This window comes from Miniopterus schreibersii (genome assembly GCF_964146895.1).
Source record: "Miniopterus schreibersii genome assembly, chromosome: 12".
NCBI lineage: Eukaryota > Metazoa > Chordata > Mammalia > Chiroptera > Miniopteridae > Miniopterus > Miniopterus schreibersii.
Genome location: NC_138112.1, coordinates 57,974,572 through 57,995,823, shown reverse-complemented (window position 1 = coordinate 57,995,823; position 21,252 = coordinate 57,974,572). Strand labels below are relative to the sequence as shown.

The 21,252-nt window shown below is 48.9% G+C and overlaps 1 protein-coding gene across 4 annotated transcripts in view; it reads right to left on the bottom strand.

Moving 5' to 3' along the window:
• PRR5L (proline rich 5 like) overlaps nt 1–20,747 on the bottom strand; it is a 60,152-nt gene extending 39,405 nt beyond the window's left edge. For 2 of the 4 annotated variants that reach the window (XM_081153011.1, XM_081153012.1), the window contains exons 1-2: nt 3,974–4,227; nt 3,429–3,509 (exon numbers count right to left, since the gene is read on the bottom strand). In XM_081153011.1, coding sequence (XP_081009137.1) covers nt 3,429–3,509; nt 3,974–4,137 — 245 coding nt within the window. In that variant the 5' untranslated portion in view covers nt 4,138–4,227. Of the gene's footprint in view, nt 1–3,428; nt 3,510–3,973; nt 4,265–20,300; nt 20,499–20,637 lie in introns of those variants that run through there. The other 2 variants (XM_081153009.1, XM_081153010.1) reach the window with 2 other exon arrangements.
• Nucleotides 20,748–21,252: the final 505 nt, after the last annotated feature.

Genomic DNA, 21,252 nt, shown 5'->3' with positions numbered 1-21,252 from the left:
TCCACATCTTCCCTGTCGACTGTCCTGTGCCCCCCACCCTCACGCACACGCCCTCCCCACTGGTCGTGCCTCAACCCTGTGGAGTTTCTGGATCTATTCTGCAAACAGGTCCTCCAAAAGGGAAAAAAAGGGAAAAGCAAAACTCCCCTGGCTATGTGAGTGTAACTGCAGAACAGCGTGTCTCTTTTGGCATTTTAATTATGGAAATAAGGGCAGCTGTGTTAAATTCCACATAGGCACTTACAGATGTGGACACATGTGCAGGTCAGCCCACTTTATTCAGCTTGGACGACCAGGCCACAGGCGGGCCTGGGACGCATTCCACATTCTCGGTTACACTCTGAGTTGTTTCTGTGATGTAAAAGCCCATCTCCAGCCTAACCACCTTTCTAGAGAAGGGGCAGGCGATGGGCCAGTAGAGAACATGGGTAACAGAAGCTCTGCTCTGGTTTTTAACAGCTGTGACTGGGTTCAATTCCCATATGAGCGATCCGTTTCAAAGCCCAACCATATGTATTTCTCATCAGCCTGAAAATCACTCAAAAAAAATAGAGAGGAATATCCAGCAGCCCCCAAAACCCAGCAGCGGAGGGTTGGGTGAGTGTCATGCTCCTCGAGGGTGTTGAGAATCACAGCACAAGGTGATCATGGGCTCAGAGGCTCATGAAAGGGATGAAGGCAGAAAGAAGTTCAAGACCATCACCTTAACCCTTTTTCCAACCTAAAACCTCTCTCTCTGACACTACAATATAGTGCAAAGAGCACAAGCGTTGCTATGAACTGAATTGTGTCCCCCCGAAAATTCACATATTGAAGCCCTCCATCCACCCCCACCAACATGATGGTATTTGGAGGTAATTAGGTTTAATGAGGTCATGAGAATGGGGCCCCATGACGGAAATAGTGCCCTTACAAGAAGGGACACCAGAGAGCTTGCTCTCTCCCCTGGTGTCTGTACATAGAAAAGAAGCCATGTGGACAGAGCAAGGTGTTGACCAGGAAGAGAGCTCTCACAGGGAACCAAATCTGCCAGCACCTTGATCTCACACTTCTGGCTTCCAGAACCTAAGAAATGTCTATTGTTTAAGCCACCTAGTCTATGGCATTTGTTATGGCAGCCTGAGCAGACTGATCCAGGTATCTAAGTCAGACAGGAGTTCAAATCCTGACTCCACTCTTTATGGCTGCAGGACCCTGGACAAGTTACTTCGTTTTTCTTATCCCACAATTTTGTAGGTAAACTACTGATGCCAATGGTTCCCTCACGGGGCTGTGAGGAAGGGTAAGTGTGTTGATGGATGTGAAAGGTGCCTAGAGCTTTTCCAGGCTCCCTTCTCCCCCTCCGGTGGCCTTAGTGCTAGATTCTGGGATGCTACGACTCCCAATGAGCGATGCCTCCCCCATGCAGGCCACAGCTGACCTTATAAATGGGCGGCCTGTTGGTCAAATTCAGCCCACAGATGTGTTTTGTTTGGGCTGTATTGATGTTTGAGGAAATGTGGGTTATTTATCAACATTTAAAAGCCAGGAAATTTCACATAAAAATCCTAATTTCCTGTTCTTCTTGAGAAATAAGATGATATGTCATGGGACCTGGTTCTGCCGGGGTAATCCCCTTTGGGCAGGGGGTGAGCTCTCACCTCCCTGCACCAGGCTGGCCTCACCCACATGGAAGACATGCTCTGCACTTGAGGCTTCTGAGTTAGTAGCCCTGAGCTCACAGGGCTGGTGAACTTTGGCGTGGCCTGTACTCTTCCTTGCTGCCCGTGAACAAAGATTTTAAATACAATTTCAGGATTGGTCTCCTGAAGTGAGGAACAATTAGCACATTCCTGAGTCCCCCATTTTATTTATGCTTCTATTGTGAGCTGAAGACCCCTCACGGAGAGGCCAGGGTCTGAGTTCTTGGAGTAAAATGGAGTTCTTGTAACTGGGGCTTGGCTGACCCAACTTTGCCTCGATCACTCAACATCTTGGGGCCTCAGTTTCCTCCTTTGTGAAAGGAGGGGCCTTGGGCTAGATGATATCTGTTGACTCTTTCCATATTTGTGCAATAATTATGTGAAATTCAAGCACCTGGATAGAAATTTAACACAACTCTGTTTACTTCTGAGCTCTGAAGGTTTTAATGAAAGTAGAGCTCTTAAAACACCTCATTGACCCTTAACACAGGTCTTGACTAAATGTAAACAGGACCTGAATAATGGCCTTGTTTATTGTTCTGCCCATTCCAGGGTTGAGTCTTTTGCCTTGATGTTTTGTACTTAACACACCAGAGAGGAATGAACACCAGGGCATTAATAAGACTTGATATTTAACCTTCTGTCCCCAGGAGACCCTGGTGCTCAGAGCCCTGCCCACCTCTCTGCCCTCTCTTCACACCACCACCCAACCTCTGGCACTCCATGCACGTGGGTTCTCTTTTAGTTCCTTGCTCACTGCCACCACAGGACCTTTGCATCTGCAGTTTCCACTACCTGGGTCCCTCTTCACCTAGTTAATTCCCTCTGATGCCTCAGCTCACAGCACAAGCTTTGCATCACCATTCCTGGCCTCCTTGGCAGGATCAGGTCTTGCAGACATGCTTTCAACACCCAGCTGTGTGGCAGCAGCTGTCACAGTTGCACTTCTGCATCTTACAAGTGTGACTGGTTGACTAATGATTATTTTCCTGGCTGAATATAAATTCCAGGAGAGCAAGGTCCATGTGTCTTTGCTTATTGTTATCTCTCCAGTCTCTGGCCAATAGGGAGGCACTCAAATATTTGATGAATGAATGAATGCCGACACTACTCTATTGGGAAGATTCTGGAAAACCATAAACTCCTCAAGGACCATGTCTTATTGAGGGTTATATTGCCAAAACCTAACAGGAATGACAGTAACTAATAATGATGTTAAGAGCTACAAGGCCCAAGTACTTAGCGTGTTCTAACCCTGTTCTAATAGATTATGTGTGTAACAATCTAATCTATACAAGAATCCTATGGAAGTAGACACATTTTCTATCCCTGGTTCACATAAGAGGAAACTGAGGCACAAAATAGTTGGGAAGTCACTTAGTACAAAGAACAGCAATAAAATCCCAAGCAGTCTAGTTACAACCCCTAGGCATCTTGCCTAACATGGTGCCTAATCATTAAGCAGGGCAAAGTCAATGTTCACAGAATAGAAGACAGCTGCCATCTGTGAGCCTCTGCCCCCCCCCCCACGCACACGCACACACACAGCCATGAAGAAATGGATGAACCCCCTCTGGAGTAGAAGTCTAGACCAATGAGGGTCTTGGGACTTAACAGCCATAAGAGCCACATAAAAGCCGACAGAGGCAGCAAGAAGAGCCAAGCAGAAAACAAAACTCAAGATAAGGCCTCCTCTGCCCCAGCTCAGGCCGCGGGGAAACGGCCTCTGGCCCGACCCGCACGTACCTGATGTTTTCGTTCAGTGCATAGAGCTCATTGCTTTGCAAGCCTCCGCCTTTGAAGACGTTGATCACAGCAGTCTGCACACTGCGGGGAAACAGAAGCAAGTCCTGGTTAGGGGCTCTGCCTCCCCAGGGCCATCTCAACAAACAGCTCAGGGCTGCAGGTGGCTGAAAGGGCAAAAAACCTGTGGCATGAACACGGCCACGTTTTCCATTCCTGGAACCCATCATTTTCCATCCAGGGTCCTTGGAGAGGCAGGAAGACTGAAGTCAAGAGGACCCAAAAGCAGGTCCTCTCCCCACACCTACTCGCAGGCTGGCAGCCTCCCTTCCTCCCCTCACTGGCAGCCCTGCTGGGGAGTGACCGTAATAAAGAGCACGCAGTGGGATCTGCTCTCAGGAAACCATAGGAAAACATCCTCTTTTCATCAACTGCCCCTATAATCACGACCTTCTGAAGCAGAGATCTCGGAAGCAGAAGCTAAGCCAGTGCCCGGCCCTGCTCTGGCCCCTGGCAGCCCCCACTCCACACCCGGCGGCCTCCTTTACCTGTTCCAGGCTGAGTTGGAGCTCAGCTGCAGGGCCTGCCGGGTGGCCTGGAATCGGGGCAGGTCGCTGAGCACCGGGGAGCTCATGAAGCGTGGTCTGGGCCTGCGGAAGGAGCCCATCTTGTGGCACTCAATGGGCAGGCTGGGGGCAAAGCCACGGGTCATAAGTCCAGGTGAGGGGACGGCTTCTCCTCTGGACCAGAAGGTTCCGGCTGCCCACGGAAAGGGCTTCCCCCAGGGCTGCTGCCTTCAGTCTCTCAGGTTTTCTTAAAACCACAAATTTAGCCAACACCTGAAAAGAGAGGGCAGCTTTTATTGAAAACCCCTAGGCTGAGCAGACCAAGTCTTAGAGGAAGCTAGCTGGGACTTTCCAGCCAAATGATCCTAAAAACAACTCCAGGCCCCCCAGTAACATCTCTACCCTGCAGGATCCCATTCACAAGTTTGTATAGGTCTCTTTTGGTTTAAAACAATGTGGTCACCCCAAAGTAGGAAGGCAGTGTCAATGGGTCCAGGTTGAGGCCAGCCCAACAGAAAAGTGATTTCTAAGCTGTGCTCGACCTCGGTTCCTGTGCACACCATCAAAGTCTGGGCACTGGCTGGGTTTCTGCGGACCCCACAATGTTGTGCATTAAAAGAGAGCTTTTAAAAAATGCCTCAAGGAGAACACAAGAGCTCCTTGTCCTGGCACTGAAGGCGGTCCACAGGATGTTCTCACCACGCCAGCCCATGTGCATTGCTAAGTATTCCCTAAAGTCGGTACCTCTTCACTCGGGCACATCTCCCACCACCCCTGACCTGCCATTCATTCACTCATGCCATCAGAACAGATTTACTGAGTGTTTACTACCACCGGGAGCTGTGGGGCATCCAAAGATTTCTAAGACCTAGTCCCTGCCCTAAAGAGGCTCATGGTCTATGGAGAAGACAACTGTGTATTCATCATGCAATAAATATTTACTGAGCACCTACTATGCAGCAGGCCCTCACTCAGGTACTGGGGATATAACCGTGGCCCTAGAGAGCATGGTCCCCGCCCTATGGAGCTTACAACCAGCAGGTGCTGTTCCATGTAGTCCTTCCTCCCTCTCCCAGGCTTTCTGATTGTATCTACTGCTCCTCTTGCCTAGAATTCCCTTCCTTTTCCTCTCTGCTTATCTCAATCTAACTTACCCTGCAGGACTGAGTTCAAGGATACTGTCCCCTGCCTGAGCAGTTCCTGGGAGACTTTATGGCTTCCTGGTTAATGGCAATGGCTTTGGAGTGAACCTTGATTCTAGTCTTCATGAGGCCACTCCCAAGTTGTGAGACTTTGGGCACTTTGTGCCTAAGAGTCCTCAGCTGTCAGCACTGTCAACGTCATAGGACTGATGAGACGTGAAATGAAGTCGTGTGACATACCCAGCAGAAGTCAGACTCAAGACCCTCAAGAACTGTCTATTTCCACTCAGATCCATTGCGTTTTTGTTTTGTTTTTTACTTTCAATTTTATTTTGTATTGGTTTCAGGTATACAGCTTCATGGTTAGTCAATCATATACTTTACATAGCGTTCCCCTCGATATTTCCAGTACTCGACTGGCATATTATTACAATATTATTGACTATATTCCCTGGGCTGTACTTGAAAACCCCCGTGACTACTCTGTAACTACCAACTTGTCAGACCAATCGCTGAATTTCTCAGCACCTCTGGACCCGTCATTTCAGTCTCTTACTCTTTGGTGAACCTAACGTCTCAATCAATGACTTAGAGTGAGTTTTGCAGCTGATCAGAGTGAAGGACAAGAGGAAACCCCACCAAGGCTACAGTCACTTTTTTTCTCAAGGGCTTACAGGTTAGCCCAGGAGTATTCTCACGGCCGCCCCACCCCTTTCATGAGCTAACTCTGCTATGTTCCAAAAACCAAAGCTGAAAGAAAGATATTCTGGCCTAAGTGTCAATCTGCAGGTTGACCGGGGGGGGGTTTGCATTTGAAGAAGAAACCAAGGTGTCATCTCCCAATTCAATGCTGTGCGGGGCCAGAAGACGGAGGTATGACAGGCACCAAGTCCTGCCATTCAGAGAGCGTGGGTGAGGCAGCAGCTGTCAATAGCCAATGGGCACAGGGGCAATGAACTTGTGAGAACAGGAGCCAAAGAAAGAATGGCTTGTCCTACCCCTGTGAAATTTGAAGGAGAGCAGAATTGCGCACCGTTTTCTTTCACAGTCTTCTGTCCCTCCACCCCCTTCTTGGAATGAGTCAGTAATGGCTAAAGTTTATCAATGAATGCTGGGGAGTCAGAACTCGCCTGCTCAAGTGTGGGAGGGCCTCAGCAACTCCATAAGTGCCACTGGAATTTGGAAAGATCGATACAAATCAATGAATGAGGCAAAGATATCCTGAAAACACAGAGGCCCCCTCGGAGCCCTCACAGTGGCTGGCTTTGGGAGCTCGCTTACCAAGCAAAGGCCACACTATTAAAAGAGGATCCATTTCACGGCCCTTCTTTAAATGGGCCTGCTAAGTGCAATCTATCTGTGTAATTACAGGAATGTTAACTCCTTTGATGAGAATCTTAAACTCGAGGTGAAGGAGCTGCCTCCCACACGGTGGCAGCTGAACGGGGAGGTAGAAAGGTGAGCTGAATGGATCATTCCAGGTGTTCACCTTCTGGCTGCTTGCCAAGACAGCCACTTCGCCAGGAGGCCGGGTGACACTGGGGATCATGCGGCTGGCTCCTGCCACCCCCGCTTCTCAGCTGGCGTTCCCCAGGCCTCCCACCTCAAGCCATGTGCGCATCCAGCAAGACACACAGGCAGCCCCATCCACACAGATGACCCTTGTTAAAGAAAGGTGATTTTCAGCGAGAAAGGACGATGACTGCAGTTCCCACAGCTTCCCATCGCTGCCGAGGGGCACACAACAAGAGGCTGCCTCTGACTCACTGCTCAGCAAAATCTGCAGCCCTCAGATCCTGATGGGCGGAAGGCAACCCAAAGCCATCTTTGTTCCCACCACTCCGACTGCGGACAGAGCCAACATGCCTCTGCAGAGCCCCACGGAGAGGAAGCGGCTGGCGGCGTCGACAAGAGTGGCCTCAAGGGAAGAGCTGATGGACCCTATACCTACCTGCTACGCGCTGGCCCCGCAGGCACAGGCTTGTCCTGGCTTGAACGTGACAAATCAGAAAGTGACGAGACAGATGGGACCTTGGAGTGCTGCCAGCCCAGGCCCCCACTGACAAGTGACGCCCTGAAGAGCAGAGAAACCTATCCTACCCTCACTGAGGTAGGAGAGAGCCGGCACTGGCTAGAACTCAAGTTCCCTGACTCCTGATCTAGAAAGTTCCCCAGCCCCCACCTAGGCCATCCTATAAACTCTTTGAAGACTGGTATGGGGACTGACTCATCCCTGTGTCCTCAAGATTAAGCACGCTGCCCACGGTGAGGAGGGAGGAAAGGACAGCAATTAATGAGGCATCAACTGCCCGCCCGACACCGTGACAAGCACTGTCACAGTGGGTAAACGTACTCAGTCCTCACAAAACCCCATCAGGAGATCAGAGACGTGAAGTAACCTGCCAGAAGTCACACAGCTAATAAGTGTCAAATCCCTGACAGGTGCCCAATGCTACAGCCCACTCCTACCTAGTCATGCTACCAAACGCAGCCAGAAAATCAGCATCGAACCTGAGCTCAGGATCCAGGATGTGTTCCTGGAGAAAAAGAAGGTGGGGTCTTGCTTTCTCACCCCAGTTGCCTGGGCCAGGGCACAGGGAAGGGGCACAGCCATCAGGCAGGGCCAGTGGGCAGAAGAAGGTGGGACTCTTCGTGGAAAATGCAAATGAATTCTACTAAGGCACCAACCCTTGACCCTGAAAAGGGAAGTAAAATCATGGCAAAACTGAAAATAAAGAAGTGGGAGGCTTATAATGACTCTGAGGCTTCCAGGAAAAAGCCGTTCTGCGTGTAAATAACAAAGAAGTCAAAGAAAACAGCACAGTATGATGTGACCGCCCGAAAATGAGGAAAAGCCAGTTCCCAGGGAAACCAGACAGCCAGCCCATGTTACACACTCCCCTCGGGAGCTCCTGCAGTCAGTATGCCCGGCGTGGAGCTCTTCTCTGCCAGGGGACACAGGAACGGAGACCAATGTCCTTCAGCACCGTCAGGACTTGGATACTGTCATTGGACTCGACCGATCCACTCTCTCACTGCAGCCAGAATTATTTTTATAATGATGACATTGAGGAGAATGATTGCACCATTGAACAAGTGTCAACTGTGGAATAGGCACTTGGTGTGTATTATCTCAGTATTTTTTAAATGAACATAGGGGGTCTTGACCAAAAATCTTTTTTTTTTTAATCCTCACCTGAGGATATTTTTCCCATTGCTTTTTCAGAGAGTGGGAAGGAGGGAGAGAGAGAGAAACATTGATGTGAGAGAGGCACATCAACTGGTTGCCTCCTGCACGTGCTCCAACGGGGCCAGGGATCAAGCCTGCAACCAAGGTACGTGCCCTTGGCCACAATCGAACCCAGGACCCTTCAGTTCGAGGGCCAACGCTCTAACCACTGAGCCAAACTGGCTAGGGCTCGACCAAAAATCTTTAATGAAATAAGTTGGAATAGAAACATCAGAGTGCATCAATCGCATTTTGGGGAAACATATACATTACGTGTGTACTCGTGGACTGAGTCAAAATGTATCACATATTTCACACTGTATGTGGCAGTGAAAATGTATGAAAGTCCCTGTATGAAATGTATGAAAATGTATGAAAGTGTCTGATCTTCACAACCTCCAGGATGCTATTACCATCCCCATTTTACAGAGAAGGAAACAGAAGTGCCAATTGTTTAACTTATCTAAGGTCACAAGACTTGTGACAGGTGGTGCTGGGGCAAGAACCCAACAGTCCAGGGCCCACCACGCTCACATCACCTTGTAGCTCCAATGCCTTCAAAGGTTCCACCGAGCTCTTAGGATAAATCCCAAACCCCATCATCACACACTCACCTCCCACCTCTGCATGCCAGCTCATTGGCCTTCCTTCATTTCCTCCACCACCGCCTGCTCTTCCCTACCTCAGGACCTTCGCACCTGCTGTGGCCTCTGTGTGAAATATTCTCCCCCCACTCCCCCGCCACTTCTCCAGGTTCAAACCCACATACCTTTTATCACCTGTCCTTTACTTGCTCAGAGAGGCACTCCTTCACCCCTACCCATGATTAGGTCACATCATTCCACAGTCCCACCCTCCTCACCACCTTTGTTGTCCTGTCACAATCTATCACAATAAATGACTACAGAACTATTTTGTATTGTTTTTGTGCAGTCCATAAACTATGTCTATGTCTATCTTGTTTGAAAAGTGCATCCCCAGGGCTTAGTATAATACGGGGATTCACAAGCATTTAATGAATGGGCATATAAACCAGCCATGTGAGAGGCCCTACTGCTGGGAGGGGCACAGGAACTGTAAGCAAGTGTCACCTGGGAACACCAACACCTAAATTAGAGCTTTACCAATGAAAACATCCTGGTACTGAAATCAGATCATCCTAGGTTTGTTTTTTGTTTTTGTTTTTTAATTATATCTTTATTGATTTCAGAGAGAGGAAAGGAAAGGGGGAGAGAGAGAGATAGAAACATCAATAATGAGAGAGTCATTGATCGGCTGCCTCCTGCATGCCCCCGACTGGGGATCAAGCCCACAACCCGAGCATGTGCCCTGACTGGGAATCGAACCCCGATCGCCTGGATCCTAGGTCAATGCTCAACTACTGAGCAACGTCCGGCCAGGCCACCCTAGGTTTAAATCGAGCCTCTACAATGTATCAGTTGGGTGACCCGGGTAAATGACTCAAACTCTGAATCTCAGTTTCCTCATGTGTCAAATGAGTGTGATACTTCCCTCAACGTTGTTAAGATTAAATTAGATGCCCTAGATCATGATGGGTCCATAGTAGGGGCCAAAAAAACTGCAGTTCGCATTAACATTTTTATAAAACACTGTGTCCCTCACTAAACTCATAGGCTTCAAAAGGTGACATCTGGCCAGGGTATGGGGCAACAGGGCCCTCTCACACATTGCTGGAAGACCTACCAAAATGACAAAGGCCTCTGATCCAGCAATTCTACTTCCAGGAATTTTACTCCAGGTGTCTCAAATGACCTACATAACGAGGGATTTTACTGCAGCCTTCTTTACAACGGCAACAGGTGGGAAAGAACCTAAATGCTCAGCAACAGAGGACTGGCTGTGTAACCTATGGTGTCCCACATGCTGGAACCCTGCCCAGCTCTAAGAAAGGTGAAAACTCTTCATGCATTGGTCGGGGTGCTCTCCAGGGGGCGCTCTAAATGAAAGTGTGCTAAAAAGCTAAACGCAGATGTGAGTGTACATATTATGCTACTATCTAGGTAAAAAAATATGAAAAGAGCATTTACATATTTTATTATATGTATAAAAATATCTATGAAAGGACAAAGCAGAAATTGCTCACACTCCTTTCCCACAGGGAAGGGAGTTGGGTGGCAGGAACACAGCAGGGAAGACTTTTTTCATAGACTTTCTTGTACCTTTGGATTTTGAAACATAAAAATGTATTACTTATTCAAATAAGTAAGTAAGAACAACAGTGAACCCTCTCCCCTGCCCCCAAAAAAGAAAGACAAAAATATAGGTTATAGGATTTGTTCAAAGTCACTCAGCTGTTTGGAGGAAGTCAGGATTCAAAGGTGGCTTCTGATCCCAAGTTCAATGCTCTATCAATTACAGTTCATTCATTCATTCCACACAAATTCATTTATTCAGCACTTATTCTACAAAGCAGCTGCCTTGAGTAAGGGACACATGGGCCAGAAAATAAACCCTGGTAAGAAAAGCTAAAAGGAAGAAAAAATCTCTTTCCTTTTTGCACCATGTACTACTATACATTTACCCAAAGGTCCAGGCCTGGAACGTCACAGACAATGGGCAAGTCCTGCCCAGGCTAAAGGAGGCAGCCACCACTCCGTCCAATCTGGTTTTACCATCTCAGGATATAAGCTCAGTTTTGTCAGATCTGAATTTTTCAAGAAAAGCCAGAAATCTAGATTTTTAAAACTGCAAAATCACTGATTTGTAAGTGTTGGCAATGAGTTCACCAAGCCACCTAGCACTTTAGAAGCCTGACATATAGGTTTGTGACCAGACCTTTATTTTATCCCGTCACAGCTATGGCCACCAGCCTTCTCACACCTTTTACCCAGGCCTAAGCCAGGTATAATGTAAGCCTGCATGAACCAGCCACTGTGGGCTTGGGCAAGTCCTTCCCCTTCCCCAGGGCTTCTGACTTATCAATTAATTAAGAGTTCGGCCTAGTCGATGGCCATGATGATCTCTCAGCATAACCAAGTATACATTCAGCCCCTGGCTGAGAGCCCTGGGCACCTCTGAGAGAGCAGGTGGCACAGCACAAACCCAGAACCTTCCGCTGATGTTTCCACTCCCATCTACCACACCATCTAGTTGGCCAGCCTCTTAACCAGCTCTCTGTCTTATCTCACTCTGATCCCACCACTGAGTCCTCAGTTCCCCTTTGTATTGAACACACACCCAGATCCACTCTTACAACAGGGCAGGCCAGCAGCACCTGGGGTATGGCTAAAAGAAACACACAGCAAACAGGACCCACCGAGCCAACCTGGGAAAGTGGGTCTGAACTCCACACACCGCACCCTGCCCACTGGATAGAAGCCAAGTCAGAAGTAGGATTTCTCTTAAGAGCAGTAATTTGATTTTGCAAATCAATTGCTTATCATAACTGTTTTATTATATTTATTGCTGATAAGAATATAGTATCTATCATCACAGGCTGGCCATGAGGGTCAGGATGGTGCCAATGCTCTACTGGCATCTGTCATCTCAGTTCATTTCCACCCTAAACCAGAGGGGTAGATTTTATTATTCTCATTCTGCAGATGAAGAAACTGAAGCATAGGAATTAACCTGCCCAAAGTCAGGAGACTGGTAAGAGGGACCCAGAGTCAAATCCTACCTGATTCCAGGGCCTGAGCTGCTAACCACTTTGTTAAGCAATGCTCACGTCTACCACACGCAGAGGCGAGAGCTGAACGCCACCGGTGGCTTCCCTTCTTGAACACCACTGACAGCTTCTTACCTGGTCCAGGCAGCAAGCGCTCTGTCCCTCACAGGAAGGAGACTGTGTTTCTTCACAGCACTTAGCAAGCACAATGAAGTCATCGTGTTTGTTTACTGTCTGACCAGCCCGGAATGATTGCATCTAAGTTCCTCAAAGTCAAAGACCTTGCCCATCTCCTTCATGGCAGTATCCTGCTGTGAGCTCAGTGCTGGCCACACGAAAGGTGCCCAGTAAATACTCATGAATGATGGAATGAAATGTGGACTTTTGAGCAACCAGGAAGAAGGGCCTTCCCATTTCCCAGGGACCAGAAAAATTCTCTTCACAGTGGGCTGAACTCGAGGCCACCTAAGCATTGTCAAGCATGGACCCTGGGTCTGTTTGCTGGTTAGGGGAGCCCACAAACGTGGCAGAGGAGAGGCACCTTATGCATAGCACAGCGGGTCTATTTTAATTCAGAATGGACTTCACAACTCAGGAGACAGAGGCCGGCAGAGAGACAGACGCTCCTACAAAGGAGAAAATGTTAACGGTCACGTTTGGACTATGGAAAAGGCTCAACAGGAAGGATGAGACAACTTTCTCAGCCCTCCACTGGAAACCAAGCAGACAAAAGAGTCTGGAAGTCCAAATTTGTGCAGTAGTAAACACTGGCGCAAACAGGATGCAAGCTGGAGTGTTTATCTCTGCTCAGCAGCCTTTGCTAAATGTCCACAGGACTCAGAGCACTGACAATTTAGACCCATCTAGCAGTAATTATTTCATCACATCATCATCACCACCCTGGCCTGCAAAACCACTGTGTAATCACCAGAAAAATCCCCGCTTTGGTACCAGTCAGGCAAAGCTGTGGGAAAGAACCACACATCTTACTTATTTACTCATCTATAAGCCCCACTTTTCAGCATCGAGTTTCTTGGAGTGCAAATTGTTTGGGTGTGGCCCATAAACGCCATCCAGGGTGATTCTTCCCTGCCCATACCAGATGGTAAACCGATAAGTCTAGACACAAGCAAGCGGGAGCTTGACTGACCATTATGTGAGCAATTACATTTCTGACATGTAACACATATAAAACCCCGGTGGGTGACAGAGCAGTCAAAAGCTACTGTCTGGCAGCCCACGAGAGTTTTAACTATGGGGAAATGTGCCCTAGACTAACATGTGCTATTGATTAAAAATTAGCTGCACTCTCTCAACAGGATGAAATACTTTTTCATAAGAAAAGGAGATGAAGGGAAAGGAAACGTGTCCCCAGGTCACATAGCTAGGTATAAGGGCCTTGAATGGGCTCTCACATCTGATCATTTCACGGAGGTCATGAGTTCAGCTCAAGTCCATTCAACACCAGACGATGGAAGGTCCACTGTGAGCCAGGATCTGAGGAGAGGAAGCCCTACCGGGCAAAGAAGGGAGTACCTTCCTCCCCGAGGGCCTCAGGGGCTCTCAGGAAATGCTCAAAAGTAATGTTATAAATGCAACTCGACACCAAGGGCTGTAATTGAAGATGGGCAGTTGAAACAAGGTTGGGGCAGTTACAAGGCAAAACTAATGAAAGGTCAGCTAACAAAGGTGAGTTCTCCATTTCCTTGTCCTGTCCAGCTAAGGAATACGGACACTGGGGACTGGAAAGGAAATCTGGGGAAGGCAAAACAAGCTTCCATAGATAAAGCTCAACAAATATGCTTTTTTATCTGTGATAGGCAAGGACAGGATGAAAATACCGCATCTCAACAAATACCTGGTGAGCACCTACCACCCTGGACACCAAGATGAGCCAGATATGGTCCTACCAATGATGAAGAAAAGAAAGGGGAAGGCTGACTCATCCTGATTAAAGAAAAAGACAAGAGGGCCGAAAGCAGGAAGGGCAAACTCGATGCGGGGCGGGGGGGAGGTAGGGAGCACCATGGTGGTTAGAGGGCCCAGGGCCGGCTGCAGTGAAACAGAAACACCATTCAAACCAAACCAAACACATCTGATGCTAAAGTTGGGCCCGCAGGCTGCCAGTTTGAGGCCCTTGGGTTAGACTCTAGAGTGACTGCAGGAAACCGTGTACAGCTTGTCACAGTGAGGGCTGGAGGAATGATGAAGGAAGGGTGTGAAGGTCACTGAGGCAGGCCAGAGGGAAGATGAATCCAGTCCTGGGAAAAATCAAGTCATTAAACCAATGACATCAAACCCCAGAGGCCTGTGGTATAACCCTCACCACTAACTTCTGCACAGGACTTCGTAGTTTCCAAAGCTCATGATCAAGTCATCTCATTTGATCTCCCCAACAGCCCTATGAAGCAGGCATCATTATCACCCCTATTTTAGAAGTGAAGGATTTCTGGATGAGAGCATATGAGCTCTGGTCCCACTGTTGTGGAGGGACAGCACTGGGACTCAAATCTAGCACTTGTACTTTTCCAGAATCTCAAAGAGAAGAACTCCAGGCTATTGTACTTTCTGGACATCTTCTATGTGATTCCGATGCACAACCAGGCTTGAGAACACTGGTCTAGACCAACATCCTCAACTGGGCTGATTTTGCCATTCCCTTCCTTTCCCCAGAGACACTGAGCAATGTATGGAGGTATTTTGGGTTGTCATGGCTGTAGTGCGTGGCAATGGATGATGCTACACGCATCTTAGTGGGTAGAGGCTAAGGATGCTGTTAAACATCCTACATTGCACAAGACAGCCCCACGACAAATTATCCAGCTAGAAATGTCAACACAGCCAAGATTGAGAAACCCTGATCTAGACTCTAGCTCCTAGCTTCTTAAACTGTGATCTGAGGATTAGCAGAATTAACATCACCTCAGTCGTAGCTTGTTAGAAATTCAGGCCCCAACCCAGAGCCACCGAATCAGATTCTTGGTTTAACAAGATCCCAAGGTGATTCATATGCACCTGAGCACTGCTCTAGACCATGCTTCCTTGGCCATCACAGAATTTCAGAACAGAAAGGAACTTGGGCGGTAGGCCAATCTCATTATTCTGTAGACAGGAAAACTGAGACCCAGAACAACCGAGCAACTTGCCCCTGGTCCCACAGCTTACCCACGGCAGAGCCAAAACCAGATTCCAGATCTCAATACCCTGATCCGTGTTGTCTCTGAGATGCCACCGGGGATCAACACCCAAACTGTTTCAACAGCTTTCCCCTCTCTGCGAAGTTGATACTGATGTTTTAGGTGTTTGGGGGTCTTTTATGAAGCCTGAAAGGAATTGATTGTCCCATTGGTCAAGAATTTTTTTAAATTATCTGAGATAATTAAACAAAGGATTACCACGTTTGCCCACTAGTTCTGCCTCCAGATAGTTTACACTGAAAGTGGCCACAAGGCTCCCACAGCGGTGGACTCCAGCAGCCAGCGGCCAGCAAGCCGGAGCAGAGTTCTCCAAAATGACGGCAGCCGCTGACGTGGTCTCTCCCAAAGACATGTGGGGAGTGATCCCAAACTAGCTCTAAAGCATATTTAGAATTAACCAGCAAGTGTAAAAGGCTTTACACGGAGGATTTACGCAGCTGAGGTCATGAGCAGGTTATAGCAGGGTTTCAGGCAGCTTAGTGCAGAATAATGCGGACACACATCACAGCCCTTGCTGGATTTTTGCCCCAGTCCTTGGGAAAAAAACAAAAAACAAATTCTCTCAGGTATTCTCCCAGGCTCAGCTTAAGCTGACACAGAATCTGTTTCCTGAATGGCTGAGGGAGCCCAAAGTGGCCCCAGAACTGACCTGTGTCAAAAAGGACCAACAAACTGGAGAAAGTTCTGGAACCAGTGAGGAAAGAACCAAGAAACTGGAGGTGTTGCTGGCGTTTGGCAAGCAGCTAAAGTGAAACCAGAACACTGATGGGTGCATGACAGAAATCTACAACTCAAAATTGAGGAGAGGGAAACAGATGAAAGCCCAGAGAGGTAAATACATGCTTTTATGTAACATATGATTATACGCAAAATAAACTGTACAAATAATTACGATAGGTTATTTGGGAAGCAGCGAGGGTAGATGCTAACCAGGTTTTCCTATAGGAGGGGGTGGGAGAGAGGCAGAGACTTTCCTCTACACATTTGAAGAACAGAAAAAGCCTCCCAAATCCCAGAATATGTTAGAGCTGAAACAATTGCAGGTTTAAAAAAAAAAAAAAAGTCAAATTTAATAGACCATTTAAATTCCTAGTTGATGGTAATTAGAGAGTAAACATATTTCTTTAAACCCTGGCAGACAGAACTTAATCCAATTTAGGTAATCACTAACCTTTGCTTTTTACTTCTCTCTCTCCTCTAAATAAAATTCAAGAATTGATCTACAAAGGCCATAAACTGGCAAAGAATAAGAAAAGAATATTTAAAGACAGTGATTGGGCAAATGTTACCTCAAAGGGCCAAGTTCAACAAAAATGAAAACAGGTCACACCGGCTCCCTAATTTATATCAACTATAACCTGAGGATTCTAACCAGGCATCTTCACAACAGAAGGCCTGCCAAGGGAGGTCAAGGGACTCCTCCGCACTCTTGCCCTCTGGGCACCTCGTCTGGCATGCCAGTCGCCAGGTCTTGCTCTGCTGTGTGACAGCCCCTCCCCTTCCAGATCAATGCTGGTAATTCTCTATATTCCCACTCTCTACAGGGCCTTTCTCCTTCTTCTGTGGAATAACTACTGTCAGAATTATCCAGTCTGTCCCTTCAGCTCCTCCACTGTTCACCCACCTCCTGTCCCCTCATTTTAGAGTTCCTGCACTGCTCTGGTATCAATTTCCGATCCAGAAACTTCCACGTGAACCACTAGGCCCTTCTTGAGTACCTGGGATGCTGGTTCCTCAGGGAAAGCCTTCAAGGTTAGATATCAAAATGGACTGGAAAGAACAAGGAGCTTAAGTTAATGGCTGTGTGATATCAGGAAAGTAATGAGCTTCTCTAAGCCTCTATTTTCACATCTTAAGCAGAAAATAGGGCATCTACCTGCTCGGGTTGTTGGTAGGCTCAAACAACATTACCATGGCTGTACCTGGCTCACAGTATTTGCCCAATACATAAGTTAGGCTGTTTAACTGTACAAGTTTCAAAGCAAAGCTTAGATCCCCAGCCCTTAACAAAAACGTGAATTAACTCAAGTTCACCTCTAATGCCCCGCCATTGCCTTGCACCATCCACTCCCATCTTCCTTATAGGCTCCAAAGGGGAATCTTCCCTTGAAAAACAATGCCTTCTGCCTAACAGGGTATCACACTCCTAACCCCATTCTCCATTTTAAAAAATCCACAAAATATGTGATTTCCAAATTTCAGCAACTGAGATATTAATTCACACTGAGTTAACAAATGATAGTTTCTATAAGCATTGCTTTTAACAAGCATTTGCATTCTGCATATAGAGGCAACTCTGGGGAACACACTTTTAATGACAGGTGTTAAACACAGTAGGGAACTTTCAGAGGGGCTCAAACTCTATTTCTCAAATCAATTCTGTATAGATTAAGAGAAAAAGGCTGCAATTCAAGAAAGGTTTTGGTACATTTTACCTTGTACAAGGGCAGTACAAAAGGAGTGACCACAGGGAAATATACACATGCATATCACAAATCCTTAGGATAGAGAAATAATTAAGAAATCCACAAAGTCCTTACTAAATTCAATTTTCTACTGATAAATGGTTTAAATGTTGCACATACATCATCAATGAACAAAAAAGATTATGACATTTAGGTCTGGGTTACCAGCATGAAATTTTCACATAGCAGTGTAACAGGGTTCTAAAGACAAGATTAGGGTTTTTTTCTTTTTAAATATGTTTTTATTAATTTTAGAGAGAGAGGAAGGGAAAGGGAAAGGGAGAGATAGAAACATCAACGTGAGAAAGAAACACCCAGCTGCCTCCTGCACACCCCCCACCAGGGATCCAGCCTGCAACCCCGGGCATGTCTTCCAACCCCGGCATGTGTTCTGACCCGGAATCAACCCGAGATCTTTCGGCACATGGGACTACACCCAACCAACTGAGCCACACCAGCCAGGGTGGATTTTTTTATTTTCAATAATTGAGCCGCTCTATGTATTATGTGACATTCAAAAAGAAAGAAGCCACCAGGTAAATTCAACTATAATCTAATCAACAACCGAGGAGCTGAAGGGAAAGCCGCTTCGAGGCCAGGCTGGCACTGTAAGCCTGCAGTAACAGATCTGGAACCCATTCTCAGCTCCACCCCGTGTGTGACTTTGAACTTCTCAAACAGGGAAGATTTTTGTAATGTTTAAACACAGACCACTATTGAAATCTTGCCCACTGAAACAAGTATACATCCATGACCCTCTGGTTCTGAAAGAAATGAGGTCTCCTCATTGAGAAACAAGCTAGTCTAAACTGAGCCCTTGAGAAATAAGCCAGTTGGACTAACTTACCTCTAATGCCTTTCTTTTTTACACCATTAATGGTGCTGGCTATTAGAAGCGTCAGTAAAATACCGAAAGGACAATGGCTGGGGTTGGAAAAACTGAAGACAACTTTGTGAATTCACCCAGCATTGTTTCCCTTAGCACCCTAGGTCAGATTCTAGGGCTCAATCCTGCAACCCGGTTCCACAGAGGAGCCCTGCAGGGTTCTCAGTAGCACGAGCTAAATTTAAAATGTGGCTAAATTAGTTTCTGCAAGCTCCATTTCCCCTCCTGACTCACTTGCTGCTGTCAGTAAGAGCCTTCCACCCCAGAACAATTTACCAGAGTGCAGCACTGTGACATTTTGCAGCATGTAGGCCAACGAAATGTCAAGTCTGCAACCCAGGGTGGTCAGAATCACCAAAGGGAGGTCAAAAAGGGCAGTCTCCACGGCTTGATCAGCGAGCACCCTTGGGTGGGGGTGGAGGGCAGAGGAAGGAGACAATCCGGACCCTTTGACTGCTTTGTCCCTTTGCATGGGTCATTTGAATGTGCACGTCTCCTCTGGTCGAGAACTGCGCCGCGGCAGGGATGCCTGCAGACTCCAGCCTAGAGCTTTCTCCTTGCGGGTCTCGGAAGCAGACGAGCCGCCGAGCCGCCGCGCGTGAGCCGTCCGTCGGTCTTCGGAGCGCATCGCAGTAACTGAAACCCTGCCTACCGCAGGATGGCAGTGGCATCTATAAATACTCACCGCAGTGCAGCTGAGCCACAAAGCGCGGGCTCCCGCCACCGCGGGGCAGAGGCGGCGGCATGTGACCGAGGGCTGGGGCCGGGCTGAAGAGGGGAAAACCCTACCGCCAACCAGGGAGGCACCCCAGGGCCGATTCCTGAAGCACAGTTTGCAAGTACACAACCAGGTCTGACCCGGGGCGGCGTCCCTAGGAAAAGCGCTAGGAGCCCAGGATCCCAGCCGCCCGGGCGGGGCTCCAGAGCGCCCCCTGTGCGCAAGTGAGCTCGCCGCGCGCGCACAGTAGGCGCGCAGGGAAGAGCCCAGCCGAAAGCAGGGCGGCGGGAAAGACGAAGCGAAAGGGCTGCGGCCGGCGCCGAGCGCCCTGCGCCCAGCGCCGCCGGCCCCAGGCGGGTCTCCCGCGGGCTGCGCCCCGGACCCCAGTCGGCGCACGTCCAGCTGCGCGCACGACAGAGCGGCTGCCTTCCCAGCCCTCCCCTCCCACACCTCTCTCCGGAAAACGGAGACGGCAGGAAAAGATGGGCTGTTTCGGGGCGCGGGGGCGCCTGCGCCCGAGGGCGGCAGCAATCTGCCCCACAGGCCGAAGGAGAATGAGAGAGACAAACAAGCAAACTTTCTTTTTCGATCTCAGCCTGGGCTCAGCCTGGGTCCCACGATCGGCGGCATCCCCCATCCCGAGCCACATTGGTGCCTCGCCCACCCTAAGTCGCGGACGCGGAGCGCGCTTCACCCTGCCCCCCAAGGGGGTCTCGAGTCCGGACCTCTAAGCCTGCCTGCAGCGTCCCATAGAAGGACCCTCGACCTCGCGGGGGGTCCCCAGCCGGTTGCCCCCAAATGTGACGCTTTCCCCAAGCCCCCTTCCCCGGTGCCCCACCGGAGTGTGTGCGGCGTGCCCGGAAATTTTGTTCTCAGTCCCGTGCTCCTGCTGAGCCGACGACTCCGGCCCCTCCCGGAGGCTTCCCCACTCTCCCTCTTGGGGTCCGGGAGTGAGTCACTGCGGGTCGTGCACACCCGCAGCTCGCCTCCCGCCCAGGAGCGCGCCCGGGGAAAAGTTTCCGCTGTGCCCGAGAGTTTTCTCACCCGAGGGAAGCGCGGGACGTGGGGGCCCCCCGGCGCGCTCTGCCCAGCTCCCCCTGCGCGCGCTCCCAGCGCTGCCCTCCGCGGGGTCCCGTCCAGCCTCCAGTCGTCTCCAGCGCGAGTCAGCCAACGGGCGGCCGCGCAGCTCCCGGAGCCGGCGGGTGACACGTTTCCCTCCTCGCTCGTCTCGCGGCCTCCTCCCCCGCCGCCTCCTCCTCCCACTTTTCCTGTCCAGTGTTCATCGCTTCAGTCTCCCTGCGAGGCCCCCACCTCCTCCCTCCATCGCACTCTCACCCGGCTCGAGAGGGGGGAGAAGGGGAGAGGGGGCGCCTGCACTTACATCCAGTTCAACAATTTCAGGAAATCCAACTCTCGCACTTGAAAAGCCTGGGAGGATGCAACAGGTCAGGGAGCTCGGTGCGGCGTTTCCCTCACACAAGCACAGACGCCCCGCCCCCTCCACGCCGGGGTCCCCCCCCAACACTCCCCCTCCTCACTACTGGAAACACGAAGGCTCGCTGGAGAGCTAGAGCCTGGACCTTCTGTTGTCTTAAGAAGCGCCCCCCGGCCCATTCCAGAAGTTGTTCTAAGTGCATTTGTGAAAGTATAATTTCAGTGAAGCCTCTCCCTTAGATACGCAAAGCTCTTTGAAAGCTCTCTTTCCAACTGAAGGTTTCATGAATTGGACGGCCCTTCAGAGTTTGAAACAACAGAAAACCAACCAATCCCAAAATTAAAAACAACGTAAAATTATTTTCAAAACTTCTTTTTTTTTGCAGGTGTTAAGAATTAAAGGCAGCTGTTTCAGGACTCACTGGCTTGCATAATTTCACCCTATGGTTGAGCAGGAAATACTTTTAAAATGCTGCCTGCTTACACATCACACTTAGGCTTCAAAACCACAGTGACATTTGCTGAAGAAAAGATGCATCTTTTTAAGTCAAAACAGAGGGGG